This window comes from Ruditapes philippinarum, unplaced genomic scaffold, assembly GCF_026571515.1.
Source record: "Ruditapes philippinarum isolate M1 unplaced genomic scaffold, ASM2657151v2 ctg16200_1_1_1_1, whole genome shotgun sequence".
Classification (NCBI taxonomy): Eukaryota; Metazoa; Mollusca; class Bivalvia; order Venerida; family Veneridae; genus Ruditapes; species Ruditapes philippinarum.
Window position 1 is genome coordinate 1 of NW_026863168.1, and position 20,945 is coordinate 20,945.

General features: G+C 33.6%; 2 protein-coding genes across 2 annotated transcripts; one reads left to right on the top strand and one right to left on the bottom strand.

Moving 5' to 3' along the window:
- The first annotated feature begins 1,029 nt into the window (after positions 1–1,029).
- Positions 1,030–19,551, top strand: LOC132721306 (uncharacterized). The gene is made up of 3 exons (XM_060705585.1): positions 1,030–1,107; positions 11,701–11,798; positions 17,613–19,551. Exon 3 carries the CDS (start codon positions 17,630–17,632, stop codon positions 19,541–19,543), a length of 1,914 nt encoding a protein of 637 aa, XP_060561568.1. The 5' UTR covers positions 1,030–1,107; positions 11,701–11,798; positions 17,613–17,629; the 3' UTR covers positions 19,544–19,551.
- Positions 14,330–15,278, bottom strand: LOC132721305 (retroviral-like aspartic protease 1). Its single transcript, XM_060705584.1, has one exon. The coding sequence runs from the start codon at positions 15,244–15,246 to the stop codon at positions 14,440–14,442; it is 807 nt and encodes a 268-aa protein (XP_060561567.1). The 5' UTR covers positions 15,247–15,278; the 3' UTR covers positions 14,330–14,439.
- Positions 19,552–20,945: the final 1,394 nt, after the last annotated feature.

Genomic DNA, 20,945 nt, shown 5'->3' on the forward strand with positions numbered 1-20,945 from the left:
TCATTGAATGAATCAATGTCCGCCTGTGTTACTTCATACAGGTCAATCTTTGTGCCCAGCTTTGTCAACCCTTCTAACAGCTCAGCGGCCTTTGTTACATCTTGCTTGTCATGTAATACAAGAGAGTCAGCCTGGGACATAAGATATGTCTTATTACATATTATCTTATGTCCCAGAGTCAGCTAATCGTTTAACACATGAACCAATGCCATCGGGAGCACCTTTGCCGTGCCCGGCCTCCCATAAATTCCAGAAATTTAAAATATTACCGCCAAAAAACTTTAATGATGACGTCATCAAGTTAAATCTATTGTTCGGATTTACATTTGAAATGCGGACAATAAATATCGTGTTTCGGTAATGACAAAATGTTGGGACTATAAAATTGTACAAATTTTACAGTGAAATAGGGTTTGCAGAACAACTATTATTATAATATAAACTTTACACTTCTAACATATATGCTTCGAGGATAGGAGTTGAAATACATAAAAACAATATTTTGTAACAAGATGAAAATAACCTAAACAGATTCTAGTATTGAAAGGGACAGGCAGTATTTAATAAATAGGGTCTCAGTTCCTTTTTAGAATATACAATAAAATGAGAATGTCATAGATTATCCTAAAATGGAACGTTTCATTTTCTTTCGCCATATACACTAGATTTCCAGCAAATTAGGAAAATAATTAAATAGATCTAGATTTATTTCAGGTAAAATTATATCATCATATTTAAGGGACACATAATTTCTCTTTTCCGTATAAATGACCAGACCAGAAAACGAAATAGCTTGCAACTGAAGCCCGCTCTAATACAAGCAACTTCCAAGGTTATGCAAAGTGTTTGATAAAACGGCTTATAAACTGACGAAGATCCAATATTCTGTGGAAAGCTTATATTTTTCCCCGTAGACTGGTGCATATCCCAGAGAAATTGGTACAGAAATAAAATATTTACGGCTATTTTCTTTTCCGAATCGAGCAACATTTGTCTTGGAAATGATGCCGAAAATTACGTCATAGTCACGTGGTATTGCCACACTACATCACCGTTGTCAATGACAAAACAAGAAGTCGTTTATTTCACCAGAAATTGAATAATCAGGTAAAGATTGTGAATAGTTTTCATTACATCAAGAATAATTTAAAGTTAAACAACATTTTAAATAACAAATTGGATCTACATTTAATTATGTCAGAAGAATAATTTACGACGGTTAATATTGAAAACGAAAGAACACTGAACAGTATAAATAAATAAAAGGCAAATCTTAAATTTCGGGTTTAAATTTCTACCTGTTCCGACAAATTTTGGGGGATATTAATTGTTTATTTTCTCTGACTTTTTTTTATAAAGGTATACTGTATATATGTTCACATTTAGAAATTAAATGCAAAATTCATACTTTGAAATATGAAAACGAAAGTAGAACAAATACAATATCACCTGATTCTGGGAATTATAAGGCCTTTACTGGTCGGGAACCATCAACCGGACACTTTTTTAACATTTTTCCGTACAGATTTCATAATTTTTAACCTAGAGAGCTAAAAATTTGACACAGTTCAGCTAGGTTCTTCTCCTAACTAACAAACTAGTTTGTTTATTTCTGATTGTATTGACACTTATATCTGAGGCTCGACCAGTAGGATATAAAAATAACCTTAATTGTCTACACTACAGTACCATGTGTCCGGACAGATATGTACATGATGTGATTTAATTCAGATAAAAGCTTGGGTGTTTTAATTTTTTATTTTTAACATGTTATACAGTATTTCAGCAACAAATGCTGAAGTTTTGGATATTCTATTGTTTTCTCTGCAAATGATTATAGCTGTTATATGAGGTCAGGCATTGCTTTCTTGACCCCCAAATTACTAGGTCAACATTCTTGAAATAGCTATTAAAATATTACCATTTACGGAGGTTGAAATAAATTTATTTACTTAATTTTAGAAGAAACATGCATTTATTGTTGATAAAAAAGTGACTGACAACCACTGACCAAAGGAAATACTAAATTAAGCATTTTTGGGGCCGTCCGGGTTTGGTGGTTGTCCGGTTTTGGTGGTCCCCAACCAGTATGCTTATGGCGGAATTTGTTTCCCCAGATAAAACAATAAGTTCTACTTTTAATATGTCTCTGTTATTCTAGTCATGTTTAAATGTATACTATTATATAGTATACTTTGTTTACTGGTCGGAGTTATACTCCGACGCATAGATAACCCGGACACTTGATAAATATAATTGTTATACATCTCGGAAAATGTTAAGACATAATCATGATTTAACTTATAATGGGCATCAAAAGCAATAATCAACAGTTAAAGCGAACTAAGATAACAACCCAACTGTAGATTGCCAATGGATATTTCTTAATCCATGGTCAGAGCAAACAATTGTCCAACAGCATGGAAAGGAGAGATTTGGTCCAGGGAATCAATTTTTAGTATGGACATTGTCAATGGCCAACTTCCTTTTCAATAAATTTGTACTTTAATCTTCTGAAGCCATTTTTGTGGGAGGAATCAATTAAAAAAATTTAAGTGTGAAAACATGGAAAAGTTAAATACAATGTAAATTCCTTGTTGCCATAAAATACCTTTTATTAATGGCTATAAAGGTATTGTAACTAATCATAATAAGATAAAGATTATTCAAATAACTGATGATCAGAAAGACTTGAAAATTTTATTTTTTTTATTTTCATATTTTTTTCTTATTATTTATAATTATTGTTACTAGATATCTTCTCCATTTTTCAGAATAAATAAGAGAGCAAAACTTATAATTATACAAAAAGAAACAATCAGTGTTTATGTCTATTAGTTTCTAAATGCATCAGTATTTTTCCTGCAGTTTCTTTCTATATAATTATATAGACTTAACTTAGGGTTTCTTGACAGCCTGTAAGCAACACTGAAATAAGAATGCTATTAATCTTTAATATATGTTTTTATGCCATATAAAATAGTATATTCTACTAAGCAAGTCTGTGACATACATTCAGATTACAATTTACTCTGCCATTAATTATGTGTACAATAAACATAAATAGTTATTAATTGTCCTTTTAATATATAATTATGTACAATTAATGTGTAAAATATGTATGCTTGATACTTTCTTATAATTAAGATAAATAAATACTGCATCCACTATTAGTTTTCACACACAGAATATAACACACTGATCAGATAAAACTAATGGCACCCCAGGTGGTTCCCTCTTATAATCTATGCATGATCAATCTTCTCATTGAGCATTCTGGGATAGACCAGATTGTTCCATGTGATTATTCAGGGGGAGTCTGGGTTTTTATACAATCCAAAACAGTCTAAAATGACACTGCAACTGTGATTCTCTTATAATTTTCAAGTTTTACTTTTATTTATCATTTGATATATTTGTACCTTCAATAAAATTAATGTAAAAATAAAATGATGATGGCTTTGATATTTTGGGATCACCCCTGTTTCACATTATGATTGCCCCTTCAGTTATACTGTTGAAAAATTTGAATCTCAGACATCAATGGGTCAAGTGGTTATAGTTGGAAGAAGTGCAAACCTGGATTTATTTTAAGCAATTTTGGACATATCTTGTTTTAAATGTTAGGGAGCATATTTTGGAATTTTCAAAGAAAACATTTATCTAAGTGTGACAAGATTCTCCAACATGATCTAGACAATATGGTTCTGTGGGAGAAGCAGTGGGACATGGAGTTTAACCCTTCAAAATGCCAAGTCATCCATATCACCAAAAATAAGACCATAATTAAACACAAATATATGCTCCATGGCCAAATCCTAGAGTCTGTTACAAATGCTAAATATCTCGGACTAGATCTATCTGCTGACCTTAAATTTAATACACATATATCTCGAATAACTTCCAATGCAAACAGATCCCTTGGCTTTATTAAAAGAAATGTCATCACTAAAAATGAGAAAGTAAAAGAACTAGCATACAAGTCCCTGGTCCGCCCACAGGTTGAATATGCCTCATCTATTTGGTCTCCTTATACTAAAACCAATATTGACAAAGTTGAGATGATCCAGAGACGTGCAATAAGATGGGTTAAAAGGGATTACTCCCCTCACTCTAGTGTCACAGCCATGCAGGAAGAACTGGGCTGGCGATCCCTTGAACATCGCAGACTGGACTGTAGACTGATAATGTTTTATAAGATATACCACAACCTAGTTGCAATTAATCTCCCAACTTATGTTCAAACCCCACATAGATTAACCAGACATATGCATCCCTTATCCCTACGTCAAATACAGGTATCCTCCGACTACCATAAGTTACTCTTTCTTCCCTCATAGCATTATACTATGGAATAAACTTCCTAGTAACATTGCCACCCTGCCCAACCTGAGTCAGTTCAAACAGGCAGTGGTGGGTTTGCAGTACTAGTCTTACTCCCAGTGTTTTTAAACTATTTTATCTCTTATCATCTTGTTTCACTATTAACATTTTAACCATGACTAGAATACATTTTCAGTCTCACCTTCCAAGCATGTCAATGTTTGGACTTTTCTTTTTAGCTTTTCTCTTCACCTTTTACTAACAATCCGACGTGCACTAAATTCCTGCCTTTAACACTCGTAAGAGGGGTTGGCAGTATCCAGAGATAGATAGATAGATAGATTCAGGAAATGTTTGGTTGTTGTAATTGAACCTAAAGATCAATGACCTGGGACAGGAAGATAAACAAAAGAAACAAGTGATAGTAAAAAGGTTCAGGTAAATAATTTTAGATACATTTATGCATAAAATCTGTTGTTGTTTTTTTTTTTTCAGATAAGTATTAAATACAAACTATTGTAGATCTATATTTTTAACCTAAATGTAAGCTAGTTTAAATACAATTGTTTAGAGGATATTTTATGAGTATTAATGTTATTTTTGTCTATGATTGTATTGAACAAGATGAGTGCATGAAACTATGATGACATTATTTATAAACTTTCATCTTTCATCTATTATTTGAATCTACAAATTTTTAATTACAGAGTCAGCTTGTAAGCAAGTTTGCAAGACTGTTCTAAACTACAAGAAGATGGCAATCCAGCTTTGCTGTGTTTTATCATAGTATATCATTGGCATCCAGATTAAGGAAGCCAACTGTAGACCAGGAAAGGCTTCAAGGAATATACTATAGAATGTTTTTGTTTTAAAACTAGGTTTTGAAAGTTTCAATTTGAAATTTGAATGAATAAAGGTTTCTGGAACTGATTTTTTTATTGATACTTTGTTGGAAATGCTATTAATGTTACATGATGACTCTCCAGCTTTAATGATGCAGATGTCACTTTGAGCAGACAGATACAATTAGTGTAGGCAATCGGAATCACCTTATGTTCAAAAGCGTTATTTTTTGCAATATTTTTAGAGTGCTTTAGTTTGTAACATCCAGTATGACATAATCTAAAATAATAGTAACAGACATCGTTTCTTTTCTTAACATCGCAGAATTGTCACACTGCTTACCAAAGTTTTCTTGAAATCCTGACACTAAGTACTGAATAGGAAAAAAAGAAATCAACATGAAAAAAATTAAATTCACTATTTCAAAACCGTAGACAAACATTTAAAAGTAACTACAGAAAAGGTCATTTGAAAATATTAAAGCCTTCATTTTAATCAATGGTCTTGAACAACTTGTAATTCAAGTAGTTTTGGATCACTCAAAAGATGTTTTTCTTTTCACAAAAGTGCTGATTTTTTAAAACAATATATATCAACAGTGAACTGATATTTTTGTCTATGGAAACGTTTAAGGAATGTATCATTTTTTTTATTGATTAATAAAAAAGAAATTAAATGATGTAATTCTGATTGCCTACACATACTGAACTGTCCTGAGTATAACCACAGGTGTTCCTTAATCCTGGGCTGGATAGCTCCCTCAGAGGGAAGAAGCCCATCCTGGCTTCAGGAGTCAAAAATACAATATTGTAAGGCAAGTAGTTTGAAGTCTTTGATCCTGACCACATGGAGAGGGAAGCGCCCAATGGAGAGGGAAGAGCCCAGTGGTGATTTTATATAATTGTTTTTCTAACTTCTTTCAATGGCTGTACTTTATTAAATGTTAACTTTATTTATTTCAGGAATTGTATCCTGGAGCATTTTCCACATGTGACCCCTGTGATGGTGAGGGAAAAACTAAGGGACATTTAAAAATCATGAAGAGTGAACAGGAATTCAAAAGATAGATATTTGAATACATTAAAATTTAACCGGATTCCAAAATATTATAACTGAACATTTGAGTGTAATATTTACCATTAAAGACTTCTAACTTAACTTTTCATTTGTAGTGCATTACTATTTACTTCACACTGACATTAAATGTTTCAGTGAGTCATGTGATCATTTTTTGCTCTGTATTATTACAAATAAGTTTCTTAATTCCTTAAAAGGACAATATAATTGCTCTTTTCAGAATATTTGATTGGATGTTATATTTTCTGATTTTCCATGGATATTCTAGAAATTTCCAAGGTTTTTGCTCAAATAAACCTTGGAAAATTCTCTGATGCCCAGGCTTCGCGAAACTGCTGAAACATTTGCCTGACATTCGGTCAGACAAACTTTCAATTCTTGTCTGACCGAAAGAACTTTTGTCTGACCGAATTTTTTTTCCAAATATATGTATAAAAAATACAAATACCTTTGTTTTTTTTAAAGACATTGGAACTTTTAAAGATTTGCAACACAATTTTATTCTCTTAAATAAAACATCAGTTTATCCAGATTGATGGACTCTGTCTGGAAATTTAAACATTCATGATCAAAATCATCATCATCATATGATCTTTATAAAATTTATGACACAATGTACATTTCATCTTATTTTCTTCCTCGTTAAAAACCAACCACGAGCGGCCATTTTTCCATTTACCCACAAATTTTCTCGGCAGGCGCCTGGACTCGTATTTCTTTTGTTTCGCTTTTTTCCTTCATTAGATAATTTACGTTTTTTGCCTGGCGTAATAATTTAATAATGCAGTAACACCGACATTTTCTTCCGAGTACAAGATCATCGAAAGTTGTATGTATCTAGAATTTGATTGGACACTAAAAATGAAACGGCGAATCAAAACTCGTTTTACATTTTTTTATTCAAGGGAGAAAACTCGGTCTTGATCGGTCTTGGATATATCCCGGTATTCGTACCGGACATAAGGTCCGGAACTCGGAAAAAAATATCGGACCGGCCTGATTTTTGTCGGACATGTCCGACGGTCCGGCAACTTTCGCGAAGCCTGGATGCCCTTAAGTAAGAATCCTCGAAAATATAACAGTATTCCCAGTTGTGAGAAACTTTCCGAGGTTTTCATTTAAAAACCTTGGAAAACAAACCACGGAAACACTTTAAAAATCCTTGGAAATCGTTCCAATACTCTGAGGTCACTCATTTTCCAAGGTTTTCTAAACAAAATCCTCGGAAATTATTTTACGAGGTTTTTATTCTGAAATCCTTGGAAATCCTTGGGAATACTCCGAGGTCATACTTTTTACGAGGTTTTTTTAAAAAAAAACTCGGAAATTTTTTACAAGGTTTTTCACCCTCTCCCTATTTTTCCAAGTTTTTTTTAATAGCAAAGTTTTGCATTTTCTTGTTCCAATACTCCGAGGTTTTTTTCCAAGGATTTTGAGCCAAAAACCTTGGAAAATCTACACCCGGGACATGATCATGTAAATTCATTCTCAACTCTCAGATTTTAACTGACAAAAACATCACAGTTTAACAAAAATATGAAAACTAAGCATTGTCTTTGGTAGTACTGATAGGCACATTATAAACGCTTCACGAGCAGAGTTAAAACATGCCAAATTTCAAACGATTCATTATCAAACAAACTATCGCAAATTTGAGTGACATTTTGCTTCAACAGTTCAAATAATGATAATCAAATTTAAGAATGCTTGCAATCATGCAATTATTTATCAAATACAAAGTAGAAATAAAGTTAAATAAATTGAACTGACCTTTTTGTTCAAGAAAATCTGGAATATTCATGTTATCAATGCATCCCGATTCCTGACTGACAGCCAAAACGTACGAAACGCCTACGAATTTGAATTTTCCATCCACGTGGCTGTATATTCGAATTATAATTATGTTTTCTTTCCTTTTTCTGTCACTATGATTAAATTAAAAACTAGTGATTTTGATACATATAATGTACCACAAATGATAATATTATAACGTTAAATGATTGGAACTCGTAAACAGATCTGTGGCTATAAATAGCTTTCATAACAATAACTTATGTAACTTGCCTATATACAGCGCCACCTATATGTTTTATTAGGTTGCAGCGCCGTGCATTTTGTCTTCGAAAGGCACTTGTATATATATATATACACTTCATTTGTAAGCCAAATAACATTTTAAAAAAAGTTTAAATGATTACAACAGCGAATAAGGATTATTTTTTGTTTAGGAAATAGATATCAATTCTGAGTGCATTGTTGTAGAATAATGCACGGTTTGAGTTCAAATGCGTAGTAATATAATCACGAAGGCCGATAGGCCTGAGTGATTAATTACAAAGCATTTGAACGAAAAATGTGCATTATTATACAATAATGCACGAAGAATAAATATCTATTTCCATTCTAACACGTCAAGAAAAAATATAATTATTATTATAAAGTTGGACTTTATGTTTGGTGGTTAAATTTGTTTTCTCCTCAGAGTTTCCAGTAGAAACGTTCTTTAAAGGCTGTTCCAGTGGGTTGATAAAAACTGTCGTTAAATCTAACGTGTGTAGAAACATTTTGAGAATAACGAATTTTAAAAATGTTGATAAAACTTTGTTTGTTTATTTTATTTCACGCTATAATTTTGCAAACGAAATACAAATTATTAAAAGTGAAATAAATGTAAAACTTAACTCGTTTGCGACATTAAAATAGCGTACTTGATTTGATTGTTTTGCACGTTAAACGTCTGTACAACGTTAACGACTGAATTAAAGATATTGGTGTCCGGATTCATTTTCTTAGTTAGACCATTTTCTTCCATTCTAGATAATTTTCACAACAAAATTCGACTAAAAATTGTTTTTCATATATCGGATTTTTCAAACAAAATGGCGCGCTCAATGTGAAAATACACAGAGAGATAATAAGAACGGCGAGTGCATTGTTGTAGAATAATGCACGCTTCGGGCCTTCTTTGTTTATATAGAAAAAAATCCGATAGTGTTAGAATAATTGTTTACCTACCGTCAGGACACCGACCAGAACCTGACGTTATTACGACGTCAAAAATAAACGTCAAATAGACATCGGTTTTTGGACGTCAGATTTACGTCGTATTTTGGTCGCCGACGTCGTGACCAAAATCTAAGGGTAATCCGACGTTATTTTAACGTCATGTGTTTGCTGGGACAAATTTTTCTCACTAACCAGATAGAAAAATCCTTAAATGTTACTAAAAATAGCGGTGTTGGAAAATCTTATCTCACATGGGCTTATCTCACACTCAACGTGCAGCAGTTCTTAATAATACGCGATTCACTCCTATTTTAACAAAAATTAAACGTCAAAAGGTCAAAATGTATTAAAAATGTGTAAGCTAATCTATTAAATTGTCTACGGAATCAAAATAGGTTGATATTAACTTTCACACTGCAATGAGTCCTACTCTACCTAGATCCGCCCTTTCCAATAACGATCTGTTACTAAAAATAGCACACTTTAAAATATCGAAACGTTCTTCGTAAAATCGGATATTATGACACTTTGCCTGAAAAACATTCATGTTTTTTGTTATGATAACGATGCTTTTTGATGACGAATCTCATTTTGATATATTTTAATTGAATATTCGGCCAAAATAACCGAAAAAGTAGAAAAATCTTTGCAAACAGTAAACGCTTTTTTGTCAACCATTGAAGTATGGACTGAATTCCTTATAAACACTTATATTATGGCACTTTCCGTTTTTAATATAGATGTGTTTCATCATGATAACCTTGCTTTTTCATGAGGGGTCTCATATGAATTTATTTTCATTAAATTTTTCACACATAAACTTGGTCAGAAGATTTTTTTGCGGACGTACATAATGCTTTTTAATCATAGAAAGTCAAGCGCCTAAGCCCCGCCCCCTTTTCAAAACTAGGTACGTTGTAATGGGCGTAGCAAGTAGATTCACTGATATTTGTGTGTTCAGGTGAGTGAGAAAAATAATCAACCATTGGGTTAGATAGAGGATAGGGAAATCCCAACCCTCGGGCAATCGGTTCCATCGGGAACTCGCCAAGGCTCGTTCCCGATGGAACCGATCACCCTCGGGTTGGGATTTCCCTATCCTCTATCTAACCCAATGATAGATTCTATTAATCTCGAGTTGTTTATTGTTTTACAAGCTACGCTAACTCCCGAATCTATGTAACCGAACCACCTGCCACCCATAAATATATTTTATTATCATAAAATGATTTATGGCAGAGGTGGTTCATATAAATTTGGCGGAAGCACCTTGCCCTTTGTGTTATAGTAATTACAGTTTAGGGTATTTACAGTGCAGCCATACTCTTTATTGTATAGTATTTACAGCTTAGAATATTTACAGTAAGCTAGCAGCGTAACGCATGTCTATATTTGGATATAGTTGCACATGCGCACTCACTCATTTCGTTGAACAAAGAAACAAAGCGCGTGGCTTTCATTCCTGTACAACTTTTGATAGTTTCACATGAAAAATTTAGTTTTCCACCACCTCCCTTTCCTCCTTGGCCTCCACAATTATTTTCTTTGAAGAGCTCCTAAATTTTTGTCTCCTTCGTTACAATTTTTCATTTTTCTGTTTTAAAATTGTACAAATTACTGTTCTTTTACAACGAGATACACATAAAGACACATTTATACACATTTGTATGTATTCAGATGTTTTCATATTTCAGGATGGAATTTGTTCATATTTCTGTTTGTTTCTCTCTATTATGATAATTATGTTTTAATGTTTGTTGTATGGCGGAATTTGTTTCCCCAGATAAAACAATAAGTTCTACTTTTAATATGTCTCTGTTATTCTAGTCATGTTTAAATGTACTATAGTATACTTTGTTTACGGCTTTAATTAAGGCAGCACACCACACTAAATGAAGCCACAGCTTCGAATGGCCAGGGAGGATTTCATGGATATAGTGACTATTGTGGATTTAAATGACTGGTTGTCTTTAAAATGCATTTTCAGCATGAAATTTGTTTTTGTGACATGTAATATGATCATTGGCAAATTCGAAAACATGGTTAGAAAGCACATGCTAATAATTATAGATGTCAAGGCCGCCACTGTTTGTAAACATTGCTTTTAAACAGCATGCTCGGTGAAAACAAGTAATTTTGCAGGGGGGTACAAACTTTCAGCAATAGCAAAAAATCTACAAGGCCAAGCACCTATTTCTTTGTGATATTTTGCATGCATAGGGAGTTGCTAAAGCAGTGACAGAGTTTCTGTAGACCGTATATTTGCAGGTATTTTTTGCCGGAGGGACGAAAAATGTTGTTTTGGGTCTCGGACCACTATAGATTTTTGGCTTTTACGGAATGAATTGGAATTTTTTTAACTGCCTGACTGTTGCACATGGGATGATTTCATTACAGATTTGCAATGTTATGACATATATGTTCTTAACAAAATGTGTTTTCTTTTTCCAGGTTGTGTAGTTTGGGATCAGATCGATTTATCAGACATATTGCTTGTAGGACATTGACGGCAGAAACTTGAAATTTAGTGTGGAGTGCTGTCACCTAAGGTGATTCCATAGAAATGCTTTTAGTTTCATTTCTCAAAGACTTTTTTTTATTTTTTTTTTTTGTGCATTATGAATAATATCTGTCATATTTTGCGGTTCAGATAGGAATATCCGTCCCTCGGGACGGATATTCCGATCCGAACCGCAAACATGTCAGATATTTTTTCTTGCATATTCCATTATAATTTAATTTTTTTTATCTTTATTTTCAATGAAATTTTTTGTCATTACAACCGTAACTACTTTCTTACAACAGCGTATGAATTACAAAATCATTCATAACGGTAAAATGACATCATCTTTACCGTGCCATTGTACAGCACGCGACTTAACCGCTCCACGAAAAAAAAAAAATCCGTATTTATAGAAAAAACACTTGAATACCCACTATATAAGTAATGAGTGGAGTAAATGAGCTATCATACATTTCATCAAATAGCTATTCATTATTTAACCTTTTACCCCATGAGCATATTGTGAAAAATGGCCGTTTTCATCGAAAAGCCTCCTGTTACAAGTTCACACTGTTATCAAACTATGAAAAAGGCTTCAATACTGATGAAACTTGGCACATATGTTGTCTGAACCATAAGCTTTGTAACAACATGCTCAATCTTAAATTTCCTGTTACCATGGCAACGTATCAAAATTGCGAAAAATCACTAGTTTGCATTGTTTTTTCCATCAAAACTGATTTCAAAGTGCTGCAACTTCTAAATGCAATGAAAAAGAGTAAAAGGCTTTTCAGCGTTGGTTACACGTCACCTTAAGATCGACCTGAGGCCATTTTTAGCCTGTCACATGTCCAAAATTTTCTTGGCGATGAGGGGGACTACCACCCCTTCAAACCCCCAAACAGAAGGGGGTACATCCCTATTCTGGCAACCCCCTGATGTATCATTTGGATGGGGGGCCGTGCCAAAAAAGTGGTTACTTTTTTAACAACATTTCTCAAACTTAAATTCAAAATCTCAAATTTATATGAGGGAAAAGGTTAACGAAACTTTGAAATATCAAAAAAAGAGCAAATAAGATGTACATCAATCTCAAATATTTTCGCTCTTTAAAGGGAACGTCCTGTTGTTTTCTTATCTTCATTTTTGTTATAAATGAACGAATTTAATAGCTATAATTCATACGAATATTTGGGCATAAAAAGACTTTGGACAAAACCTTCATGCGACATTACGTTGTGAAACAGCATCATGATTGCCTAACGTGAAAATGATTTTAATCTTAAAATGATCTTAAAAATAAGGCATTTGTTTGCTTCACCTCTGTTATTAAATGATGTATTTGGTTTATGCTTGGACAAAGCGACATTTTAATAGGAGCAAACTTTCAATTTATGTTACTCAAAAACTGACCTTAACCATTGACAGACATTCACTTATAAAGGCCTCTATCAGTGAATTTTACACTTGATAATAAATAAAAAGTTAGGTTTTGTCCATGAGCTGATCATTTTTATCAGAAAAATTAAAGATGTTTGCAAGGCCTATTTATCAAACGCAGTGATAGTGTAACGTGCACGGGCTAGCTGTTATATATATAATTTTTCTTATGGCTACTTTGCCAGTTGATTGGTTACAAATGATTATAAAATGATTTATTCAAACTTTGGAATCAAGTTTAATTAACTAATGTTATAACAGTAATGTGCCTTTATAGTTGATATGCTTCGCATGAACTTTATATAAAATTAGGGTGACACTTTTAAGCTATTTCATATATATAGAAAAACCACTTGGATATCAAGTTTTCAATACTTTAGTAATAACAATTACACCTAACGCAATGTTGAATTGATGCAATTGAAATACTTCGTAAATAGTGCAAGAACCCAAGTAATTTAACTAAAATATTTATTAATTAATTCTGTGGTGTTGACACTTCGGCAGCTGGACAGAGACTGACTGTCAGCAGCTTTGAGCTCTATTTATACCCAATAACGTAGCTGTATTTAATAATCGTTTGGTGAAGTTGAGGATCTCAAGCATCCAAAAGATATTGATAATGTTTCGAATATTGGTACGAATGGCATGAGTTCGAATGATTTTAAGGACGAATAGTTCTGACATTTTAGAAATAATAAAAATATGCCCCATTATATCAAATTATTGCTACAAATAAGTTGTTAAATCTATTAATTTAGTTTTTATGTATTTCTTACTTATTTATAAAAGATCAAACTCTATTTTTAAACACAAGAAAGCATATTTGTTTACAATTTAATTTACCGACAATTTAGGTACAAAACCACTAAATATCATTACAGAATCAAGGCAGAATAGAACAATCGTCACATTACCCCTGTCTCTCAAAAATCATGCGTCCCGCATGATGCATATAATTTAAACTAGGCAGAATAGAACAATCGTCACATTACCCCCGTCTCTCAAAAATCATGCGTCCCGCATGATGCATATAATTTAAACTATATTACAACTTTTACGCAATAAAATAACCAAAGACATATGCGTTTATATATATTTTTTTTTTTAATTCTGCTTATATCACAAGAATTATCATATCTTTATAAACGAGACATATAGTTCCATATCTGGATCAAGATCACAGTCTTCTTCTTCCACATCTTGTTTCTTAACTTGTTCACCTTTATTTAACTTGAATCACTTTGTCATCTTTGAAAATCAGACTCTAGCCCGTGTTTTATTTTCATATGTCTCTTCAGATACTGTAATTTAAGGAAAACCTTACTACATCTTGTGCATGTTCTTCTTTTTTCATCTCTCTTTCTACATTCAGTTATATGTCCTTCGAAGTTAACAGTCTCCGAAATGCTCGTCTTACATACAGGGCACAGTGGTTGCATAATCTGGTTTCCATTTTTCACACTGCCTCCTTTGCTTTCGCTTGTCTTTGTCCCCGCCATTGAAGTACTTAAAATAGAACTTTCATAATGCTTAGCCCTATCTCGATTTTTACGTTGTTTTCTTTTTGTTTCTACTTGAACATTATCTTTCTGCTTTACTTCTGGTCCTGTCTCTCTACATTTGACAGTCGTAGATTCAGAAGATTTATCGACTTCATCGGATAGATCAATGCCAAAGCACCCTATTTTACCGGTACAATATAAATTAACAATATGCCCTTTCAATTTCATTGTATTTCTAATAACATCAATACAAACACCATACTGTTGCATAAAATCAAGACCTAAAACAACATCATTTCCGATTTCAGCTACTACAACCTTGGTCTTATAAAGGTGTCTTTTAAACCTCAGGTCTATCTCTGTTTGTCCCTTGACTTTTAATAGATCACCACTTGTTGATGATACAGAAAGTTCAAAAGGTGTAATTTTGTTCTTGCTCTTAAGTTTAAGCCAAAGATTTTCTGAGATAACAGTAACGGTAGCTCCTGTATCTACTAAGCAATTGACTGACACATTACCAACCTTTCCATAAGCATATAAACCGGCCATTAAATGTCCTGGCGAATTGATATTTTGTTTGTCATTTACGCTCTTTGTTGTTTTGTCAGTTGCGTGAGTACTTTTGTTTTGTAAATTTTGTCCATGTACTTCATTACAATTTCGCCCTGTACGATTTCTTCTTGTATAACCACTATCAGATCGCTTATAAACAGAGGTATTAATGTAAGGTTTTCTTTGTCTATTTTCATTGTAATAACGATGGTGAAAGTTCTTTTGTGAAAAATGTTGTATACGCCTTTGATCATAACTATTCGGTGTCTTAACATATTTGTTATCTTGACGTTCATATCTTCCTTGACGCTGCATCTTGTCAACACTTTGTTTTAAAGAAGATACAACAGTTTGAAGTTCTTCAAACTCTTCATACAAGTTATCTGTCTGTATAATTCTGATTATTCCTTGCTGCTTCTTTTCAGCCCTGTAGAAAGCTTCCAGTTCTACAGCATGCCTTACTGCATCATTCAAATCAATGGGTCTAGCTTGTTTTATCTTGAGACGCATGTCTGAATTTACAAGTGCGTCTATAAATTGTTCTTTAGCCAAAGTGTCACGAACATCTATAGGAGCATGAGGGTACGCCAAGTTTGCAAGACGACGAACATCTTGTCCAAGTTCAGCCATTGATTCAGTAGCTTTTTGATGTCTATCTCTCAACTGAACTCTATATAACTCTGTCTGATTTCTTGGTGAAAATCTATCTTCAAGTGCTCTCACAAGTTCCTCATAATTGTGTGTCTTTGTTGTCAAATTTCCGAACACTCCTTGAGCTTGTCCTCGTAAAGATACAGATAAGTATAAACCTTTCTCATTTTCATTCCAACCATTCAAACTTGCACAAGCGTCAAAGTGTGCTTTATAGTTTGTCCATTCACAAGTTCCGTCATAAGTTGCAGGTTTCATAAAAGTAGACCTTGAATCTTTTACTTTGTAATCAAAACTTTTGTCTGAAGTTTGATTGTTATCCAATTTCTGTTGTTCTTTTGGAGTTTCAGGGGGTAGCAAGTCAACAATCCTCCGTCTTTGGGTGATCATTCTGTCTTTCACATCCCTCTCATAATTTTCACTTTGAACAGGCAATGAAGGCAAAAGACGTCTAGGCTTTGAGGTAGTCTTTCTACTTGGTGTAAAACCTTCATAAGTATTCTCTGTTTTTACCATAGCAGGTGTTGATGTAGCCAGCTCAATACTTGTCTGGTCAATTTGTCTTTGAAGACTATCAATCTCTCTCTGGAGTTTCAGCCTACGATTCTCATTCCTAAGATTTTCCATTTCATCGTACATATAACAAAAGTCTTCATCGGACCATTTACTTCTATACTCAGCCATGTTCTTAAAAGTCTAGGGTAAGTAAGCCTATCTTAAGCTAGAAGTGTCCCATGTTGGGCGCCAATTTTGTAACGTGCACGGGCTAGCTGTTATATATATAATTTTTCTTATGGCTACTTTGCCAGTTGATTGGTTACAAATGATTATAAAATGATTTATTCAAACTTTGGAATCAAGTTTAATTAACTAATGTTATAACAGTAATGTGCCTTTATAGTTGATATGCTTCGCATGAACTTTATATAAAATTAGGGTGACACTTTTAAGCTATTTCATATATATAGAAAAACCACTTGGATATCAAGTTTTCAATACTTTAGTAATAACAATTACACCTAACGCAATGTTGAATTGATGCAATTGAAATACTTCGTAAATAGTGCAAGAACCCAAGTAATTTAACTAAAATATTTATTTAATTAATTCTGTGGTGTTGACACTTCGGCAGCTGGACAGAGACTGACTGTCAGCAGCTTTGAGCTCTATTTATACCCAATAACGTAGCTGTATTTAATAATCGTTTGGTGAAGTTGAGGATCTCAAGCATCCAAAAGATATTGATAATGTTTCGAATATTGGTACGAATGGCATGAGTTCGAATGATTTTAAGGACGAATAGTTCTGACATTTTAGAAATAATAAAAATATGCCCCATTATATCAAATTATTGCTACAAATAAGTTGTTAAATCTATTAATTTAGTTTTTATGTATTTCTTACTTATTTATAAAAGATCAAACTCTATTTTTAAACACAAGAAAGCATATTTGTTTACAATTTAATTTACCGACAATTTAGGTACAAAACCACTAAATATCATTACAGAATCAAGGCAGAATAGAACAATCGTCACATTACCCCCGTCTCTCAAAAATCATGCGTCCCGCATGATGCATATAATTTAAACTAGGCAGAATAGAACAATCGTCACAATAGTTCCAGTCGTTATGATATACGGTATCTTTAATATATGTGTATGTGATAAAGCTATAACAACATTTTTTTAAAAACGTTTTGCATATTTTCAGAATAACTTCAATTGAAGATGGAAGTGTCTGGAAAAAAGAGAGACCCCACTAAAGGTTATTCAAGATCTGCAGTTGGGGTAAATGCACAGATATATTGTGACCCATGTTGCAAAGATGGTATAAAATTAACCGCACATGGCTTCTGCAAGAACTGTATGGAACATTTATGTGAGAGCTGTTACAAAACGCATAGAAAACGAGCGCCATGCAGGAACCATGTTCTACTAGGCAAGTCTCAGATGCCAAAAACCCAGAGTTCAGGACATCTTAAAGTTCCTAAGAATGACCTGACGAAACAGTGTCGGCTACATAAAGGTAAACTGATTGAGTACATCTGTCATGATCACAATATCTTCGGCTGTAGTCCATGTATAACACTGAACCATAGGAACTGCAAAGTAGACTACATATCAGACGTCTCCAAAGAGTACATATCAGACGTCTCCAAAGAGTACAAACCAGACGTCTCCAAAGAGTACAAACCAGACGTCTCCAAAGAGTACAAACCAGACGTCTCCAAAGAGTACAAACCAGACGTCTCCAAAGAGTACAAACCAGCCGTCTCCAAAGAGTACAAACCAGACGTCTCCAAAGAGTACAGGACAAGTGACGAGTACAGAGAGCCTCTACCATCTCTAGCAGCCCTTCAGAAACAGTTCCAAAAAATAATTGAAGAAACAAAGGCCAACAAAAAGAAAATCCTGCAGCACAAGTCTTTCGTGAAAGATGAAATTAAGAAGTTTCACCAAGAAATCAACGTTATGTTTGACAAGCTGGAAGCAAGTCTTGAGAAACGTGCTAATGATATATTTACCAAGGAGTCAACAAGAATGGAATCTTTAGCACTAAATTCTGTCAAATTGGAGAAAGATATTGAACAGCTTCGGAATGACATCAGCAAACTGGAAACGGCAAATCAATGCAATGCACCATTCATCCGTTCCAAAGAAAACAAAGAAACTATACAGAGCTACACCTCTGCTGAGGAACAAGCACACAAAGACAACTACGTTAACAGCTTTACACCAAATGTTGATTTAAAGGAAATACTCGAATCAGAAACAGGAAATGGTGAACTGCAAAAAAGTGACATCGTACGAAATGTAAAAACTGATGCAGGATACTTTAATACGCTTTGTGTCACGTATTCAGATGAAATAAATGTCAAAAGTCCGACAGATGACAGCGATTGTTGTATTCTGGGAGCAGTGTTTATTGCTAAGCATCGCATTGCATTTGTTGATTCGATTAATTGTGCTGTCAAAATAGTTGATACAAAGACGAAAAAGATAACTTGCGAGAAAAAGTTAAGCGAAAGTCTGAGTAATTTAGATTTACTTCCTGATGGTTTGCTTGCAGTATCTTTTAGTTGTTCTAAGATGATAACGTTTTTATCAATAGCTAATGGATTGTCTGAAGTCCGGCATCTTGAAGTAGATGGATGGTGTAACGATTTAGTTTACCATGATAATAGATTAATTGTTACATTCAAATTTTATGATAAGGTACATATTATGGATTTGGATGGCAATATTTATCAGTCGATAAAAAAAGATTTCTATGGTAATGAATTTGAATTCCCATATGTTACAGTTGGTGTTGGGAAATTCTACATCTCAGACTACAGTACAAATACAATTACAAGTATGAATCTTAATGGAGAAGTATTGAAGGGGTACAAAGATGAACGCCTTCTTGCACCTTGTGGTATGGTTGTTCTTGATGACGGCTCGATATTGGTGTGCAGCAGTGGAAACAACAAAATTCTTTTGATATCAGAAAATCTTGAAACAACAAGAGTGATACTTGAAGGAAAGGACGGACTGTACTGCCCTTGGTCTTTAGCTTTAGATAGGGATAAAAACAATTTATATGTTGGGAGTGGTAAATTTTGTAACTTTCTAAAAGTATATGATTTGAATGAAATTTAAAAGGTAAAGGTCTTGTTTATTATAGTGTCACCCCTACTGAAAGGGCCAGCCATTTTGACTTATGAGACACCTTTTGCTTGCATACCATGTACCTCCCAATTCCTATCACTATGCCAGGAGCCAGGCGGATAGAAATCAGTAACCATTCATTTTAACTACCTCGCGGCTCACGAAGCGGCCATTTCGGAACGAGTCCCACGAGAAACATTCATCCTTCAATTAACGCTCCCCGTGGGGCTCGAACCTTCGACCTCCCGATCAGAAGGCGGACGCCTTAACCACTAGGCCAACGGTACCGGTAAATATATGTATAGGTATACATGTATACAAATTAACAGAAATTGAAAGAATGTGATTTAGACGCTCATTGCTGTGAAGAAATAATATGCGCATGAATTAATTCATTTAAACTATGTTCATTTATGAAAGAGCTTTCAACATTTGCTGCTAATTAATTATTGAACATGGACAATGAGGATGAGTTGTTATTAGTTTTTGCATGTAATAACCAAGTATTAATGTGTACATGAAAGTTTTAAACTGTGTATACTAATATATTGTGTACTAAAACTGATATCAGTATTTACAAACTCATATTTAATAATGAACACAAATTTACAAGATTTATGACCGCTCAGCATAACATAACTTTTGTGTTTGTGTTATTTTAGTTTCTTTTTATTTTGGGTGGTTTCATTATTCTCCAATTAATTAATGTTTAATTGCCCTTATGACATGCTGTCTCCTTTTGAGGTATTTCCAAGTTAGATAAGCGGGCTTCATAAAACTTTTCAAAAATTTCATTTTATTTTGTCTTGCTGATTGTTTTCTTGTTTTTGTAGTACATGTTTTGAATATATATTTATGCTATACTTTAAATTCGGGACAGATCAGGTTGCAACGGCAAGTACCAGTCGCATAAACGGTTCAATGATAACCGCCGTATAAACGAAATTGCAAAGGTATAAATGCAACTGCAGAGGTTTCTGAATTCCATTAAAATGTCACAATTATAGTGTTTAAATGATGAATTTTGCTTATGCCTCCGTATTTATGCTAATTTTTATGAAAAAACTTGAAAATGCAGTTAGAAGTAAAATGTTGTAAAGTGAACGAAGTATTAATTTACACATAAATACCATGTAAATAACCTAACAAGAGGGCCATGTTGGCACTGAGGTCGCTCACCTGTATATAGGCCCCTGGACAGGGGCTAGTTTAAACCCCAGGGCTTTTATTTGAACAAACTTGGAAGACACCCATTAGAAAATGTTCATGATGTTAAGTTTTTACTACACACATATGATGAAAAACAATGACCTCTGTCCCTCCCGACCCCCCAGCAGGGCCAATTTTTATCTAAGGGCTTTTATTTGAACAAACTTTGTAGACACCCATAAGA